We start from the raw sequence: 15292 nt of genomic DNA on the forward strand, positions 1-15292 counted from the left end.
AACAACAAATCGAATTGCTCATAATCGAAATAGAACAGGCCATGTGAAAACTTTTATGAGCATGTTTAAATAGGAAACAATTTTAACACCACTTTTGTGTCCATATTGATCAGACATAAATGGATGGATTGGCAATATTAATTTCAATACATATAATAGCATTAAATATCAATAAAATAGGTAATCTTTACTTGAATCAGCTTACATGTTAGCGAAAGGGCATCACTTACGATTTGAACGTACGAAAGCTCATCACTACACACAAAAGGATTAACAACCAACATACCTTACTACTTTAAATCAATTAGTTTTATAGTGACGAAATCAATGACACATGAAATATGTTTAAACATTAAATTGTTAGTCACTTACCAAGTGTAGGTCAAGTAACATTTAATGAATGACTTGACTCAGTAATGAATTAAAAATGTTCGATAATATTATGCAATACTTACTTAATACAAAATTTGCAAAATGACAAACAGTTTCTTTCAGATCATATATTTAAATGAGTCGTAAAATTAATACTTAGTGAAAGAAAGAAATGAATGGGTGTTGACAATTTCGAGTGTAGTGATGGGCGATTTATCGACTGTTATGTCGATGTGTGGTTTCGTGAATCGATTTATGAGTATCAAGTGTTTTGATGTCGAGTATGTTTTGATGCCGGATATCAGAATAAAATAAGATTTAGTACTTAAAAGGCAGCGGATAGACCTCTGTACCTATCGGTTTTAGGATAGCTATACATATTTTTATTTGTTTTTACATATTTTCCATAAAAATGTCGTGGTGGCCCGGAGGTTTAAAACACCCGCTTCTCATTCATGAGGATGCAAGCTACCAACGGCCAGTGGTAGGCTTCAAACCAATGTGACTTTTTCCAAATTACATGTCAGAAGCGTGGTTAATGCTCAAAACTTCTCCATACGAGAATAGGCCTTTGGTCAGCAGTGGCTGTTGATGATGACGATGATGATAACTTGCCATAAACTTACACAACTTAGAAGCTGTAAATAAAATTGAAACAAATATTTTTGATCAGCTGCACAAACGACCACGACCGCCAGGCAATCAATTTAGCTTAAACCATATTTAGCATTGAAGGCGTCTCTAACCTATAAGTACTTCAAGTTACGTCATCAGCCTAAACTGAATCAAATTCCCAATCAAGTGTGAAGTATCAAATGACACGCCTCCTCAAGTGATATGATTGTATGTAGGGCGAAATTCACTCGCAAAGTTGTTGGTATCTAGGCTAATGAAATTCAGGTTCTAGCGCAGAGATTACGTCACGTAGTCGTCGCGTGATTGTTACTATGGCGTACCAAATGTTCAGGTTAGGTCTTAGGTAGTTAGGTTCTAGAAAATCTGGTTATAATCTCGTTATTATGTAATAATGTAATTTTCAGTAAACTAGGTTTAAAAATCGACTTTAATCCTCTTTTTGAAGTCAGGTTATATACTAAACCTGTTCCTAAGTGTAACAAACACTTTTCTGAAAACCGTATCAAAATCGGTTCGGCCAATCGTGAGATAATCGTGCACAAACATACAAACAGGTCAAACTGAGAAACTTCTTCTGTTTTGAATTCGTTTAAAAAAATAGGGTAATAAGTATTCATAATTACTAATCATTCCTGTACTTATATACTTACTTATTTCTATGTGAAACTAGGTCTACGAAACCTTTACTGACAGCGTTTTAGAAAACTTATCTAGGTAGAAAACTTATCTAGAAAACTTACCTACATTAATCACGGCACCTTGTAGTTTTGCAAAAAATACTTTTTTAGGGAACAGAGAGTAAAGTTCCCTAAGAAAAGGAGGATCCTCCGACCAGGCGAGGTGATCAGCCTGGCGGGCTTTCTGCCCAACTGTTGTTCGTTGGGATTTTCTATCCGTGTTAATTCGCATGTAAACTTCATATGTGCGATGCAGGGTATTTGTGACGTCATCCGTTGATTTGCTCGTCGATAGTCTATGTGCGACTTCTGTCATCTGTCACTTGTCGCTTGTCAATGTGTCGCCACACTTTGAGTAAATTTGTACCTACCTAGTACCTACGTACCTATTTTATTTTCAAACTAAAACTAATTAAGAAGCAAAGATTGGAGTGATACACATTCTAATATTAGATAAGTATTTACTTACATCTCACTTAATAAAATAATAAAAAACTGCGTTAAAAATCAAAAAGCAAAACCGTTTGGTTTTGCTTTTTTCGTCATACGTACTAATTAGTTACCCACCCACTGATAGTTTAGAAATCGGCACTCCTTACTTTTCTTAAGATAACAGTGTTATATATTTGATTTTTATTCCAAAACATTCACACTGAAAGCTCCTAAATTATTACCTACCTCTCACCCCTTATATAAAAAACAAATTCTCTTATCAACTACCAGAAATCGAGTCAACACGATCGTTTAAATGCAAATTATTTGCACAAATCAACTGCAATTTTTACTGTAAAAATATTTTTTTAATTTTTCTTTCATTTGTCACCACTATCTTGTAAATCTATTAAAAATAATACCATTTCTCCAAAAGAATTCAAGACGAGACATCCGGTAAACCAAAATATGAACATACGGTCCAAAATAGGAAAGTTCATAGAAAACGAAAACAACTCCTATTATAATAATTTGTAACAATGACTTGATACTTTTTGTATCAAGTCGACCAATTTGGAACTTTTCTTGTTGTTGGAAAATCGACCTTAGTGGGTGGAGTTTGAGTTTAGATATGGATGTGGTTGTTAAGATTGATATATAGGTATGTCACAATTTATTGGAGTGTGTCTCTTTGATTTAGTTAATTTAGCGTTCGTTGTGCTTTTGGTAGCATCTAAAATGTATCTAAATAAGGTGACAGGAAAATTGGGTCGAAGAGAAAACGCGAATTGAAAGAACAATATCGTACAATAATAATTACAACAAAAAAAATTACAAGGATGTAAAGACATGGAAGTGTTAAAAATATTAAAAAAAAATATGAATAATTATGATAAAGCAAAAAAATAAAGTCTATAAGCGACACACAATTGTCATTACCATCAAAAAAACATATCAATCATAGTAATTCTATTTTTTTTTTTTTTCATTTCATTGAAACTTATAGCATCTCGCATCTTTAGCGGTTGTCACTATTCATTGCCGGTTATTCAGGCGACGCAAACCGAAGATTCCGTAACCAAGCGTCCAAGGACATCAAACCAATTTCACACATGGTTGCCTCTATCTACTAGCAATTGTGCAGTAGTGTCGATTAACGTATTTTTTGTGTAAAACAATTACTATTTACTTGAAAACAAATTGATGATTCACTACGACGCCGATGCGACGGTCATTAGGTATTTATTTGGATATTTGCAGACAATAATTTGTTTTTGCGTAATTTCGTTCCTTGTTTGTTGGGTGATTTATTATTTTTAACACTTCTTTTTTTTCGTTGCAGTAAAAATGTGTTTTTTATTATATTTAGTTGACTTTTGATAGGCAATAGGCAATCTTTATTTTACAATATTGTTAGACGCACCAGAGAGACGATAAAAAGTGTATCGTCCTTGACGCTTAATCTTTTGAGACTTTTTTCTGTATTATTTGTAAACTCATAGCTTGTTAACTTATATTTACTTTTTCAGTAAGTAGGTATTATTAGTAAGTAACTATGTCATTGTATCATATTGCTTTAAGTAATTTGGGATACAATTTTTAATTTTATTTCATTTCTATTTTACAACGCAACGTTTTTTCTTCATAAGTAAAAAATCATCTGTCATCTCCAACGCGGAAATTTTACAAATTCAGGAAATAAATTAATGTCCCATAATAATTCAAGTTCATTAGTGTAAGTACTGTGATGACATCGCATTTTATTTCTCATAACGTTTGCGTAATCGTCACCACGGCCAAAAGAAGATACTACACTAATATTACTACACGCAAGCTCTTCAAGTGCCCTAAACTAGCAAGTAGCTAGTGGTTTTGATTTTCAACTACTTTGTGTTGCATAATGCAGGATAGTTTAACAGAACCTAATTAAAAAATCACAAAAAAAAGCTATCAAAATAAAGAATGGAATCTAAAAAATAAAAAACTCTAAATCCACGGAAATAATAAATGGGTAATAAAGTTTTATAACAGATGCTGGAAATGTCAAATTTTGCATTCGTGTTTTGTGAGAATAACTAAAGACATATTATTTTATTACACACATTCTTCTATATTTGGATTTAAATTTTGGACATTCGAAATGCCAACTCTATATATTTTACATCCATGACATTTAAGTCATTTATTTGAAAAAGGAATTTTTATTTCTTTTTTTTTTCTTTTAATAAATAGCGTCTATTTTTCCGGCCATGCATTTTAAAGGAGCATTTGTTTCCGATTTCAAATATTAAAAATAGTGACAAATTATTATCTTATGTTAGAACTACCGTTTATAGTTAGAAAACTATTGAGATCAAAGCATAGGAACACACTAATACGATTTCCTGCTCTATTATATCCACATCGTATTATTACGTACAGCTGTATACTGAAGAATAGCCCAAAAATAATAGTTGTTAAAGATATTCTCAATCTTAACACGTTGCAATAAAGTTAACTTTTGTATAAGTATTGTTTAACAACTAAACTGCTAATGATTGTAGCAGGTTTGAATAGATATTTGATGCCAAACTTATTAAGACCAAAATAGTTTTGTGGCTGAGGAAACACGTGCTTTATCTAGTTTTAAATTTATTCTGAAATTTCCTCTCTATGATTCAGGTTATTTGTATAATTAAATATAATGCATATCCGCCTTCGATATATTAGAATGTTTAATGGTTTTGACCTAATTTCAATCAAATTTAGTTTTTCTACAAAACGAAAATCTGCCACTAAAATTGATAAAATAGTGTTATTTTATTTCAAGAGGAATCGATTAACTCTTCTCCTTCCTAAAACGACATCAAACCTTTTTAAAACAGACAAATAACTGGCACCTAATCCAATCTATACTAATATTATAAAGCTGAAGAGTTTGTTTGTTTGTTTGTTTGAACGCGCTAATCTCCGGAACTACTGGTCCGATTTGAATAATTCTTTTTGTGTTGGGTAGTGCATTTATCGAGGAAGGTTATAGGCATCACGATATGACGAATAGGAGCCGAGCAGAGCGGGTGAAACCGCGCGGAAGCAGCTAGTAAAAAATAAAAACATTCAAAATTAGAACGCCACTAATTACCGCGCCAGTGAAAGAAATATGGCGACAAAAAGCGCGGGAGTAATAAATTGTAACTCCCTAATGCGTTTCGTCGCTTCGCATATCCGTTCTGCATTCCATTTTTAATCAAATATTTTTAATTTTAATAAGACAAGTTATTATTGTTGCTTAACTTTAATATAAATCATAAAAATATTTAACAAAAATTTTGTTAACAAAATTATAATTTTGTTTTTGTCTGTTCAGAATTAAATAAAAATGTATGTATAAGTAGTTGATATTGTGGTTTTGTTTGGAATACATGGCCAAAAAAATACGTACTAGGATTTTTTCTTGTTATCGTTTATGTATTGTTTATGTTTATGTATCGTTATCCCCAGAAAATCAAATTGTGGATTGTCGGCCATTGCACCAACCGTACTATCTCCATAAATAATGTTTGTCTAAGATATGTATCAACATTATAAATATCCCACTCAGCTAGTAACAAAATTTATTAGAAAAAGTTGCAACCTGACCATCGTAGGCGAAATATAAAACGTAATCTGTACACCTACTTAATCTATATTTGGATGATGTTAGCTTTCGAATTTTACACTTGATTTCATTTCTGGCTATTTCTGCATAACATATGTGACACATCTATTTAAATCAACAAGAACCTAAAATACTTACATAAAAATATTGTTTTATCTTAAACAGTAATGAGCTTATATTGTATGATCAAGATTAAGAGTGTGTATCAAATATCAGATCGTTCTATCGTCAGGAACGAGATTAAAGGACAATTATTATTAAATTTGACCCAAACATAAATAAAACCGTTTAAAAAGTCAGACATAAGTGCATAACAGATACTACTATTCAGAATTCGATACTTAAGAAAATATATTCACAAGAAATAGTTAAAACAAAACCTTAAAATAAATACAGTTTTAGAAAATGAATACAACGTCGATCCTCTGCAAGAGTTGCCTGAATATCTAAAAAGATTAATACCAAGTGCTGTACCTATATCTGAGGAAACGAATAGTTGTTTATATTATCCCTCTATCGTTGACGAACAAATTAATGGATTACAATTCTATTTTAGCACTGCACTGTCGATCAGCCGATCTTAAAATAATCTTACACTTGAACGTAGTCTGCAGTTATTGCAGTTAGAAATATGTATGAACACATTCATGAATGATGCATTGGGTTAAGCAATTCCTTCGACTATGCATACGAAAGTTAAAGTACCTACGTATTAACTTTTTTGGCATTAACATATCGCTATCAAACTTATTATATAGGACATAAAATATAGGTTATAATATATATTTTATAACTGTCTGCGGTCACTAATTACCCAATGAAATAAAGTCGGATGTCCTACATATCTACTAGCTAGAATCTATGAAGGACATCCGACTTTGCTCAATTGTTTTTTGATGGAATCATCCATTGACTTCTCTCGCCGTGAGCGAGGCGAGACGGAGTGTCAGACTCCTGCTCCTTAAGCCGGAACCCCGGTAAACCCGCCAGGTAGTCCATACTGTTCCATCTAAGATGACTCATGGACATTATTGAATCCATTTTAAACCTTAACGGATTTTTGTACCGAGATACGATGTCACTCCGAACTCAAACTAGCTGGAAACTGAAGAGATTTAATATTATAAACCAAAATATCTCCAAATATATAGCTTACGGTCTGTAGGTATTAACTGAATTCGACACCGACCATCGAGCGGCAAGATTCCGACCACATGACGTGTCTTCCTGAATTCTCATACATTTTCTCATGATATGCATGCGCGGAATTTTTAGCGGTTCATTCAACCGATTTAAAACGGATTATAATACATTGGCAATAAAATGCACATTTCTCTGTGCTTTATTGTTTACTAGTTAAGTATTAAACGATATAATGATTCTGTTATTATTTGTCTAGATTTATTTGAGCGTGTTCTTAGAAGGGCGAAATTGATAAGTAGCTTTTGCATAACTTCAGATTAGCCAGAAAAATAATCGTGAAATTAAATGTTTATTTTACAAACTAATATTTTATCCTAATTTATTCAAATACTAGATTATTTGACAAAAAATACATACAAACACAAAGTCAATTCGGCGAGATCTCGCGAGTTTGATTTTATAGTCTCGCGAGATCTCGCTCGAGCCCCAATCTCGCGAAAATTAGCATTCCCTAATTACAAAACAATGTATTCAACAAGAGTGTAACGGTGCCACCAAACGGTAATGATAATGAAACATCAAAACTTAAAACCCGATAAAATTAAACGGTAAAGGCAGGATCACATACAATCTGTGTTTATTGCCCACTCCTAAACATGCAAATACGTCGCCTTGTCTCATTAACACAGTTTATTCTACTGTGTTTGATGTCAAACGGTTCGTCTCTGACTAAATCTTTGTTGTAACAAATGAGTTTTTCATTTTAGGTATGTACCTATAATATTCTCAGATAATTTTGACACCACTGACAAATGGTGAAGGAAAACATAGTGAGGAAACCTGGGCTTATAATAAAAAATTGAAATTGCGAACCCGCAATGAGCAAGCGTGGTGATTGATGCTCAAACCTTCTCCGTGTGAGAAGAGGTCTTTGGTCAGCAGTGGCCACTTATAGGCTGTTGATGATGATGTTGATGTAGGTCCCTTTAATTGAGGTTATTATGGATTTTAAATAGATAATAAAGATTAATTGGGTAATCACATTTTCTTATTTAGTTGCTGTCAATTTCTAAGATGCTTTTTACTCTTGAGTGCACTTATTATAATTTGAATCAAAACTATTAACTGATTCCTCAACTTTATAGGACCAATTACATTGAATATCACTGAAATAATTAATAGAGTTTGTAATAAAAAAGGGACATTCAGGAGGCTAAATAATAATGATAATGACAAAATATTACGTGATCTAATTAAAGAAAAATTCTAATCGAGATTGGCCAACGGAATTTTTTTATAGTTTACTACAGAACATTGTTCGGACACTAAAGAGAAGTGATTGCTGAACGGTTACAAAAGGTGAATAATGAGTGCAATGGAATCTACAATGAATGGTTTTGAGCACTTCTTGCATTAGAATTAATTATGGTTTAATTCTTTGGCAACAATCAGATAATATGTAGCAAGTACTGGCAATACTAGAAATAGAAAACTAATTGAATTCAAATGTAGCTCATAAAATTAACATATTTATTCAGAATTGTGCCGATTTAAAAGCTAGATAGTTTCAAGATCATTTGAAGTATCATATTTGACAGGACCTATAGATAGATGTAGGCATTTATTTTATCTTAATACATAGGATCTAATATTCAACTTATGACGATAGCAGTATTATACACTATCTATATATATTGAGATAAATATATATTTCGTCCAAATATGTAGACTTCATACTTTAAAACAAATATCATACTCAAAAACAAACAAACAGACATAAATACAACGATACTATAAAACAAGCACTCACAAACACTACAACCTCCATGTAACCTAAACACAATTCACAATACACCAACAATTAGAAAGAAATCTAAAATCATAACCAAATTTAATTTTGTATCAAAATGCCTCTTCAATAATATAATCAATGCCAATAATAGCGAACCAATGGCACGAGTCAATCCATTCATAATTAATGAACGTGGGCCTAATGAACCCCGGTTTATTTTTAATGATACGGATGCGAGTGGAGATGTAGGTCGAGAGTGGCATGCAGATGACTGCATCGGTGCAACACCAAGATTTATTAGTATCCACAGTTTTATATTCATTAGTGAATCGCTGAAGGGTACATTTGAAATGCAGATTGTCGCACTTGAGACTGTTGGTAATGAAGTGGTTTTTGAAATAGATGAAGACCTAATTGAAATTATGGTTCAGGAAATAATTTGTGTGTTCCAAAGCTTGTTACTGAAGAATGTATCCGGGAAGTGGAATTAATGTTTATTTTTGTAGCCAAACGTCTTAATGGTAAAGTCGATGATGTTAAAACTATCAAAGATACAGGAGATGGGATAGATTAACCACATTTGGTTAGTGTAACATTGAATATAAATAACAAAAATCCTAAAGCATTGACTGACTTCGATCATAAACAAAAAACTGTAATCACAAACACAACAACTACTACAGACAGTAAACAAACCATAACTCAAAATGAACAACACTCCCAAGGGATCAAACCTGAAGCTAAATCACGGGTGCGCACGCGCATACCGCTCGCATTATCGACGCCGTTAACAAGTCGCACGTGTTATGAAGATCGAGCCGCCGGCACTAAAATGGCAGCTATGAAATGCCACCGAAATAGAGCAAGCATAGAACTAGATGTGGCAACTGTAGCTATTGTATGTAAAATGTTAAACAAGAGCATACGATATTCGAATACCTTATTTAAAAGCACAATAATTTAGCTACTTATTTCAGTGAAAATTAAGTGATTAACTGAATACGGAAGAAGAAATTTATTAAATGCATAACTTTACACCTTCAAGAATTAAGTATGAGACTAATGTAATAAAGATACCATACATCTTATAAACTAGGATAAATAATATACGTTAATTAATAACTGGCTCGTTGGTCAAGTGGGATCGCAAGTGCGACTGCCCAACTAGGGGTCTCGGGTTCGATTCCCGGGTCGGGCAAAGTATTACTGGGCTTTTTTCGGATTTTCGAAAATTTCTGGAGTAGGAACGGAGTCTGGAATTTGTCCAGTCGGTAAGAGTCTAACACTCCCTATTACATCGGACTTATAACACAAATGGTGAAAAGTGGGTATACATTGTATAGCGGCATTACGTGTCGTAATGTACACCTCTGCCTATCCCTTCGGGGATAAAAGGCGTGACGTTGTGTGTGTGTGTGTTAATTAATAATTAATAACAAACAATTCAGCGGCGTAAATAAACTAAGGTTTTAACCTGACTAAAGTTATAAGATGTGCAATTTACGCAATAATTTCGCCTGAATATCAAAATGAATGAAAATTATTTCCTCGTCGGCTTGCCCATCTGTGTCGTGAAAGTACAATTAAATCAAATCGCACGCTATAAGTATGGTATGCGCATGCGCAGGATTCGCTCAAATTAAGGAAGGAAGCAATTACTGTGCACTATGGAACATTAATATGGTACTAGTGACATTTTCTTTACCCGATTACGGTTTTAATTTTGATTGATGGCTTAAATTAACTACAACTTAGTATTATATTTAAAAGGAAATGACATTTTTGAGGAAGCTGGTAGCTTATTTGCAATGAAAGGAAACATACCCATATTTCCTCTTTTTTCTTAATCTAACCTAACCTAATTATTGCAATGTCTTGTGAGAAAAAGCTTCGTTGATAGTACAACAATAGGATTGACAACTGTTACCAACAATGCATAAATATATAATATACATATTATTCAATTCAATTTCAGCTATGATAGTCCCACTGCAGGGCAAAGGCCTCCCTACCCTATAAACATATTATATCTCTAAATATATGACGTATACTCTGCCCTTTAGTTAATACGTGATGTTACATAAAGCTGTGACAAGATCTGTCTTCTACCACTTTTAATTCTACGACAATAACAATGCAGTCGGTACAAATGAAAGCAACAGTTATGACACGACAAAATGGCAAGAGATCAAGCATTAGATCCAGTACTAAAAATACTTGAGTGAAAATACTATCGCAATCTAGCATCGACTGTAGAATAATAACGCGTGCCTAGCCAAACCAGAGGAATTTGCTACACACAGCCGCTATCATTAAATTAAATCTTACCATACATAATTTAAACACTAAAATTATTAAAAAAGAACCTAAAAACAATGTTGATAAAGTTGTTAATGCTGCAGCAGGGAAGGATAACTGCAACAATAAAGCTGCAGATGGGGTACATCCAGAATACATTGGCGCTACACTTGGAGGCATGCAAATGTGTACATTCCTCTCGACATAGTGGTCGGCCAACGCCGTCGGCTCGTGACTGTTTTTCTTTGGCAGGACGTGTATTTTAGTTAAAGATAAGAATGCACTTAGCAGATACGACGTTCAGAGTTATTATTGGAATACAGATGAAGATAGCAGGATCTTGGAGTATTATAAGGTTGAGTGCACATGCATAATGCTGGTTTTGTTGCATTAATGAGACTTAAAGATGTTGTGGTAAAGGGTTAAGGGCCTAGAATAGTTAGTCGATGTAGGTACTTGACATGTTTAGAATGTGGAACCTTTAGTTTTGTTGATGAAAGTTACTGACTAACTAGTAACTTTTATATTCAATGTCAAACTCAAGAAGGATATTCTAACTTTTCGAATCGTCGTCTGTACCCTTAGTATGAGTTTGCATTACGTTTAAAGTAATCGAAACGAGAGCGTGTTCGGCTTTCAGATTGGTTGGTTTATTTTGACGGCCAATCGCACTCTTATTTGTATTACTTACTTTAAACGTATGTACAGCAAAGTCACTGGTTATATTTAGATACATTTTTCGTCTGTTTTAAGTTCACTTCATGACCTATCGTGTATCAAACAGTATGCCTTATTTCAATGCAACAACAATATGCAAAATAATTTAATGTGGTCTATAAAATGTGCTAGCTAGCTAATTAACAATATAATTAATGAAGTGTTATTTCATTCAGTCGGATCACAAATGCCAAAGTATTAAAATTAGAATTACTTTGTTAGGCAAGCGTTTAACGACTCGTGTAGTGTTGTAAGTGATAAATTGTGTAATATATTATTGCGATTCCTATTCGGTAATAAATCTTTGTGTTATGAGACCCTTTTTTGTTTTCCCAAAGGGTTAGGATGACGAGATAATTTAAGCTTTCTCGTTCATCTTACATACTTGTAGCTAGGACCTTTGTACTTGCTTACGTACCTATACGAAAATATCTAATCCCAACGTCTTCTTTATTAACCTCAATAAAAAAATATCATAGGGGTGGGCAGAGGTATATATTACGGCACGTAATGCCATAGTACAATGTATACCCACTTTTCACCATTTGCATATAAGTTTCATCTAATAGGGATGAGCCTATTGCCATATACTGGACCTAATTCTAGACTACGGGCTACTATTGAGAAATATCCGAAATACAGCAGTACTTTGCCCGACCCGAGATACGAACCTGCGACCACTCGACCGACGAGGCAATCACATGATAGTGCTTGGAAATGCATTGAAATGCATGCACATATTTGCATACATTTCTAAATGCTCAAGGACCAAACAGATTTCAATAACACTTCAAACCTATTGACATTCAACTTATCCAAACCATAACCATTACGTCAACACAAGACACAAAACTGCGGAAACACAAAAGGTCACAGGATCACCGACCATTTGGCTACATAGAAACATAATAATAATCTGAATACCATCACATTACTACGGTCTCCTGGAAATGTCTAAGCTTTAAAGGTGCCCTAAAATTATGCGTACGAGTCACATATCTTTGTACTATTTGCGTTAGTTCCGAGTTTAGAACTAGGCATGTTAATGGAAGATGCTGATCTTAGAGATAATCTTATGATATTATCTTATACTTCTTGATGGCTTGTTTAGCTAGGGAAAGACTTTGTCAGAATAGTATGGCATATCGAAAAGTTAGAAGTAAGAAGGAGATGAGGATTAAAATCTGCTACATCTTTTTGGACCAAAGATATTGGTAGGCACCAATTACCTATGTTAAAAATGAGTTTTGATTCTATAAAAATTCATGGTCTTGTTAATATCTATTTGACATTAATACCTAATGCCAAGCAGGTGGGTAACAATTGAAACAAAATCAAATAGCCAACTTAAGTTTGAAACAAACTTCTTAAACACTGTTCTAAAACAAAAATAACTAAGTGTAATAAGTTACTTTTTATTTATTTTATCGAAATCAGAACGCAGAAACGCACCCTTCGCCGCAAAAACGCAGGCCACAAAAACTAATAAAACCTTAAAATTACAACCTCGTGGCAGACATTTTGTAAATATAACCTCAATTAAATGCAATATTAATTACTGGAGCTGCTGACTGAACGGTCATGTCAACACAAACATTCACATACACTTCAGTGTTTCATTAGCTTAGTATTAACATGGATATAAATAGTTAGTTTGACGTTTTTAATTCCCAGCTCAAACGTGACTTAAGGAGAGACGAGAAAGACGCCATGTTTGATTGAGTCGAAAGGATTTTAGGTCTTAATTAATAACATTGCTACTAACAACATACGGTTAACATGATTAATAGAGGTTAAGAATTTTATCATAATTTAAAAAAATCGACACTAAGATTTTCTCCTGTATCGTAGCGTTTACATACATACAAATTCACATACACATGACACCCAGACCCGATCAACAATTTGTAGATCCCACAAAAAAAATGCGGGAATGGAACCTGCTACACGTTGCACGGCAGTCAATTGCCCAGTCAACCAACCGTGCAGTCTGAAAGATAGCTTCAAGTTTGAAGAAAACTGAAGTGCCTAACTAAGTTAGTAAGAGATAAAAGAGATAAGTAGGTGGATAAGTACCTAGATATACTCAGGTACTGTATGATGTGCATTGTGCATACGCAGTCTGTGCCCACACTTTAGGTATTTACGCATCTGTCAAGTCCGCCCTTGATTTATACGAGCAACTGTTGGGATCACTCTTTGTGCGTCACATGCGCGAGCGCACGCGTTTCCGATGAATTATTGGCTTTTTGAACGGTTAATGAGATTTCTGTGTCACGTCAAGACTTTGACATTTCACATTTTCACAATGCAATGTTCATTTGAAATTGCGAAGTTTTAGATTGTTTTTTTTTTATTTGGAACACGTGGTCACATTTTTGCTCTTATTTGGTCAATAATTTTGGTAACAATACAAAGGTTCCAAAACAAAGCAGAACGCAAAAAAAATGAAAATCCTTTCGTATTTAGGGAAGTTTTTGATCCATTTTCAAATGTCGTCATCTTTTGTAGGTATATACCAAAATGGTACCTAGTTGTCTTTCCGCGGTGTGCCAAAACATTTGTAACCAATCACTAAAACATACATTAAAGTACCTCGCCCATAACGTCATATTTCAAAACGCAGCCATTTTATCGCAGCCCATTAGCAAAACTTAACAAACACAAATTATGAAAGCATTTATAACGGCCACAAATCAACATACAAAACATTAATGTCCGTTAAATTTAAATCCTGCACAAACAAATACATTGGAATTTATTCTCATTTGTATGAAGCTATTAAACGCTAACATTCGCGTGATTTTAGTGTGGTGTAAAAGGGAACTATTAGGTATGGGGTACCTACTATTATTGTGATTAGAAGTAAACTACATTACTTATACATACATATATGTATTATTATTTGCGTAGCTGTAATAGTTAGGTATGTTGATAAAGCTTCTTTTACTATTGGGTTTATTGGCAGTAGCGCAAAACTTAACTGAATGATACCTATCCCAAACAACTTTAATTAATCAAAAAAAGGTGTACCTCAGGGTATTTGAATTATACACTAGTCTAATCTATATCTCTCACATAATGTACCTACAATACATAAATTCGTAACTTTCTTGAATTTCATTTTCATCTACACCTCCCAGAATTCTAAAGCCATCAATAACACCATAACTTCTCAATTCCAGGCAATCCCAACGACAAAATCCTGTACGGCCGTCCGAACAAGAGACGGAGTGCGTCATTCCCTGCTCCTCGGTCCTTAGACCGGCGGAACTCGCTGCGGATCTTCGGCTCCTCCAGCAAGTACCTGCAGAGGTGTGCCTCCACCAGAAGCCTTCATCACAAGAACGCCAACACCACCGACAGCTCGTCGTCCACCGATTACCCGCCGAGCGTCGAATCTGCGTCACCTAGTAAGTTCTCCTCATCTTTTATGCGATTTTTCACGTCTATGTGTAGATGGTGTGTCTTTGCAGCTTCTTTAGTGCTCTAATAGGTATCTATAAGTACTAAGTAGTAGGTAATAACTACTAAATAATAGTTTGTCTAGTGTAAATAATATTTAGTAAAACATTACAAGCTTAGCAA

At 33.9% G+C, this 15292-nt stretch overlaps 1 protein-coding gene across 2 annotated transcripts in view; it reads left to right on the forward strand.

Moving 5' to 3' along the window:
* Positions 1–15292, forward strand: part of LOC118281590 (probable serine/threonine-protein kinase DDB_G0267686) — a 196100-nt gene that overhangs the window by 176416 nt on the left and 4392 nt on the right. For both annotated transcript variants that reach the window (XM_050701490.1, XM_050701489.1), the window contains exon 7: positions 14890–15117. In XM_050701490.1, coding sequence (XP_050557447.1) covers positions 14890–15117 — 228 coding nt within the window. The remainder of the gene's footprint in view (positions 1–14889; positions 15118–15292) is intronic.

This window comes from Spodoptera frugiperda, chromosome 20 (genome assembly GCF_023101765.2).
Source record: "Spodoptera frugiperda isolate SF20-4 chromosome 20, AGI-APGP_CSIRO_Sfru_2.0, whole genome shotgun sequence".
Classification (NCBI taxonomy): Eukaryota; Metazoa; Arthropoda; class Insecta; order Lepidoptera; family Noctuidae; genus Spodoptera; species Spodoptera frugiperda.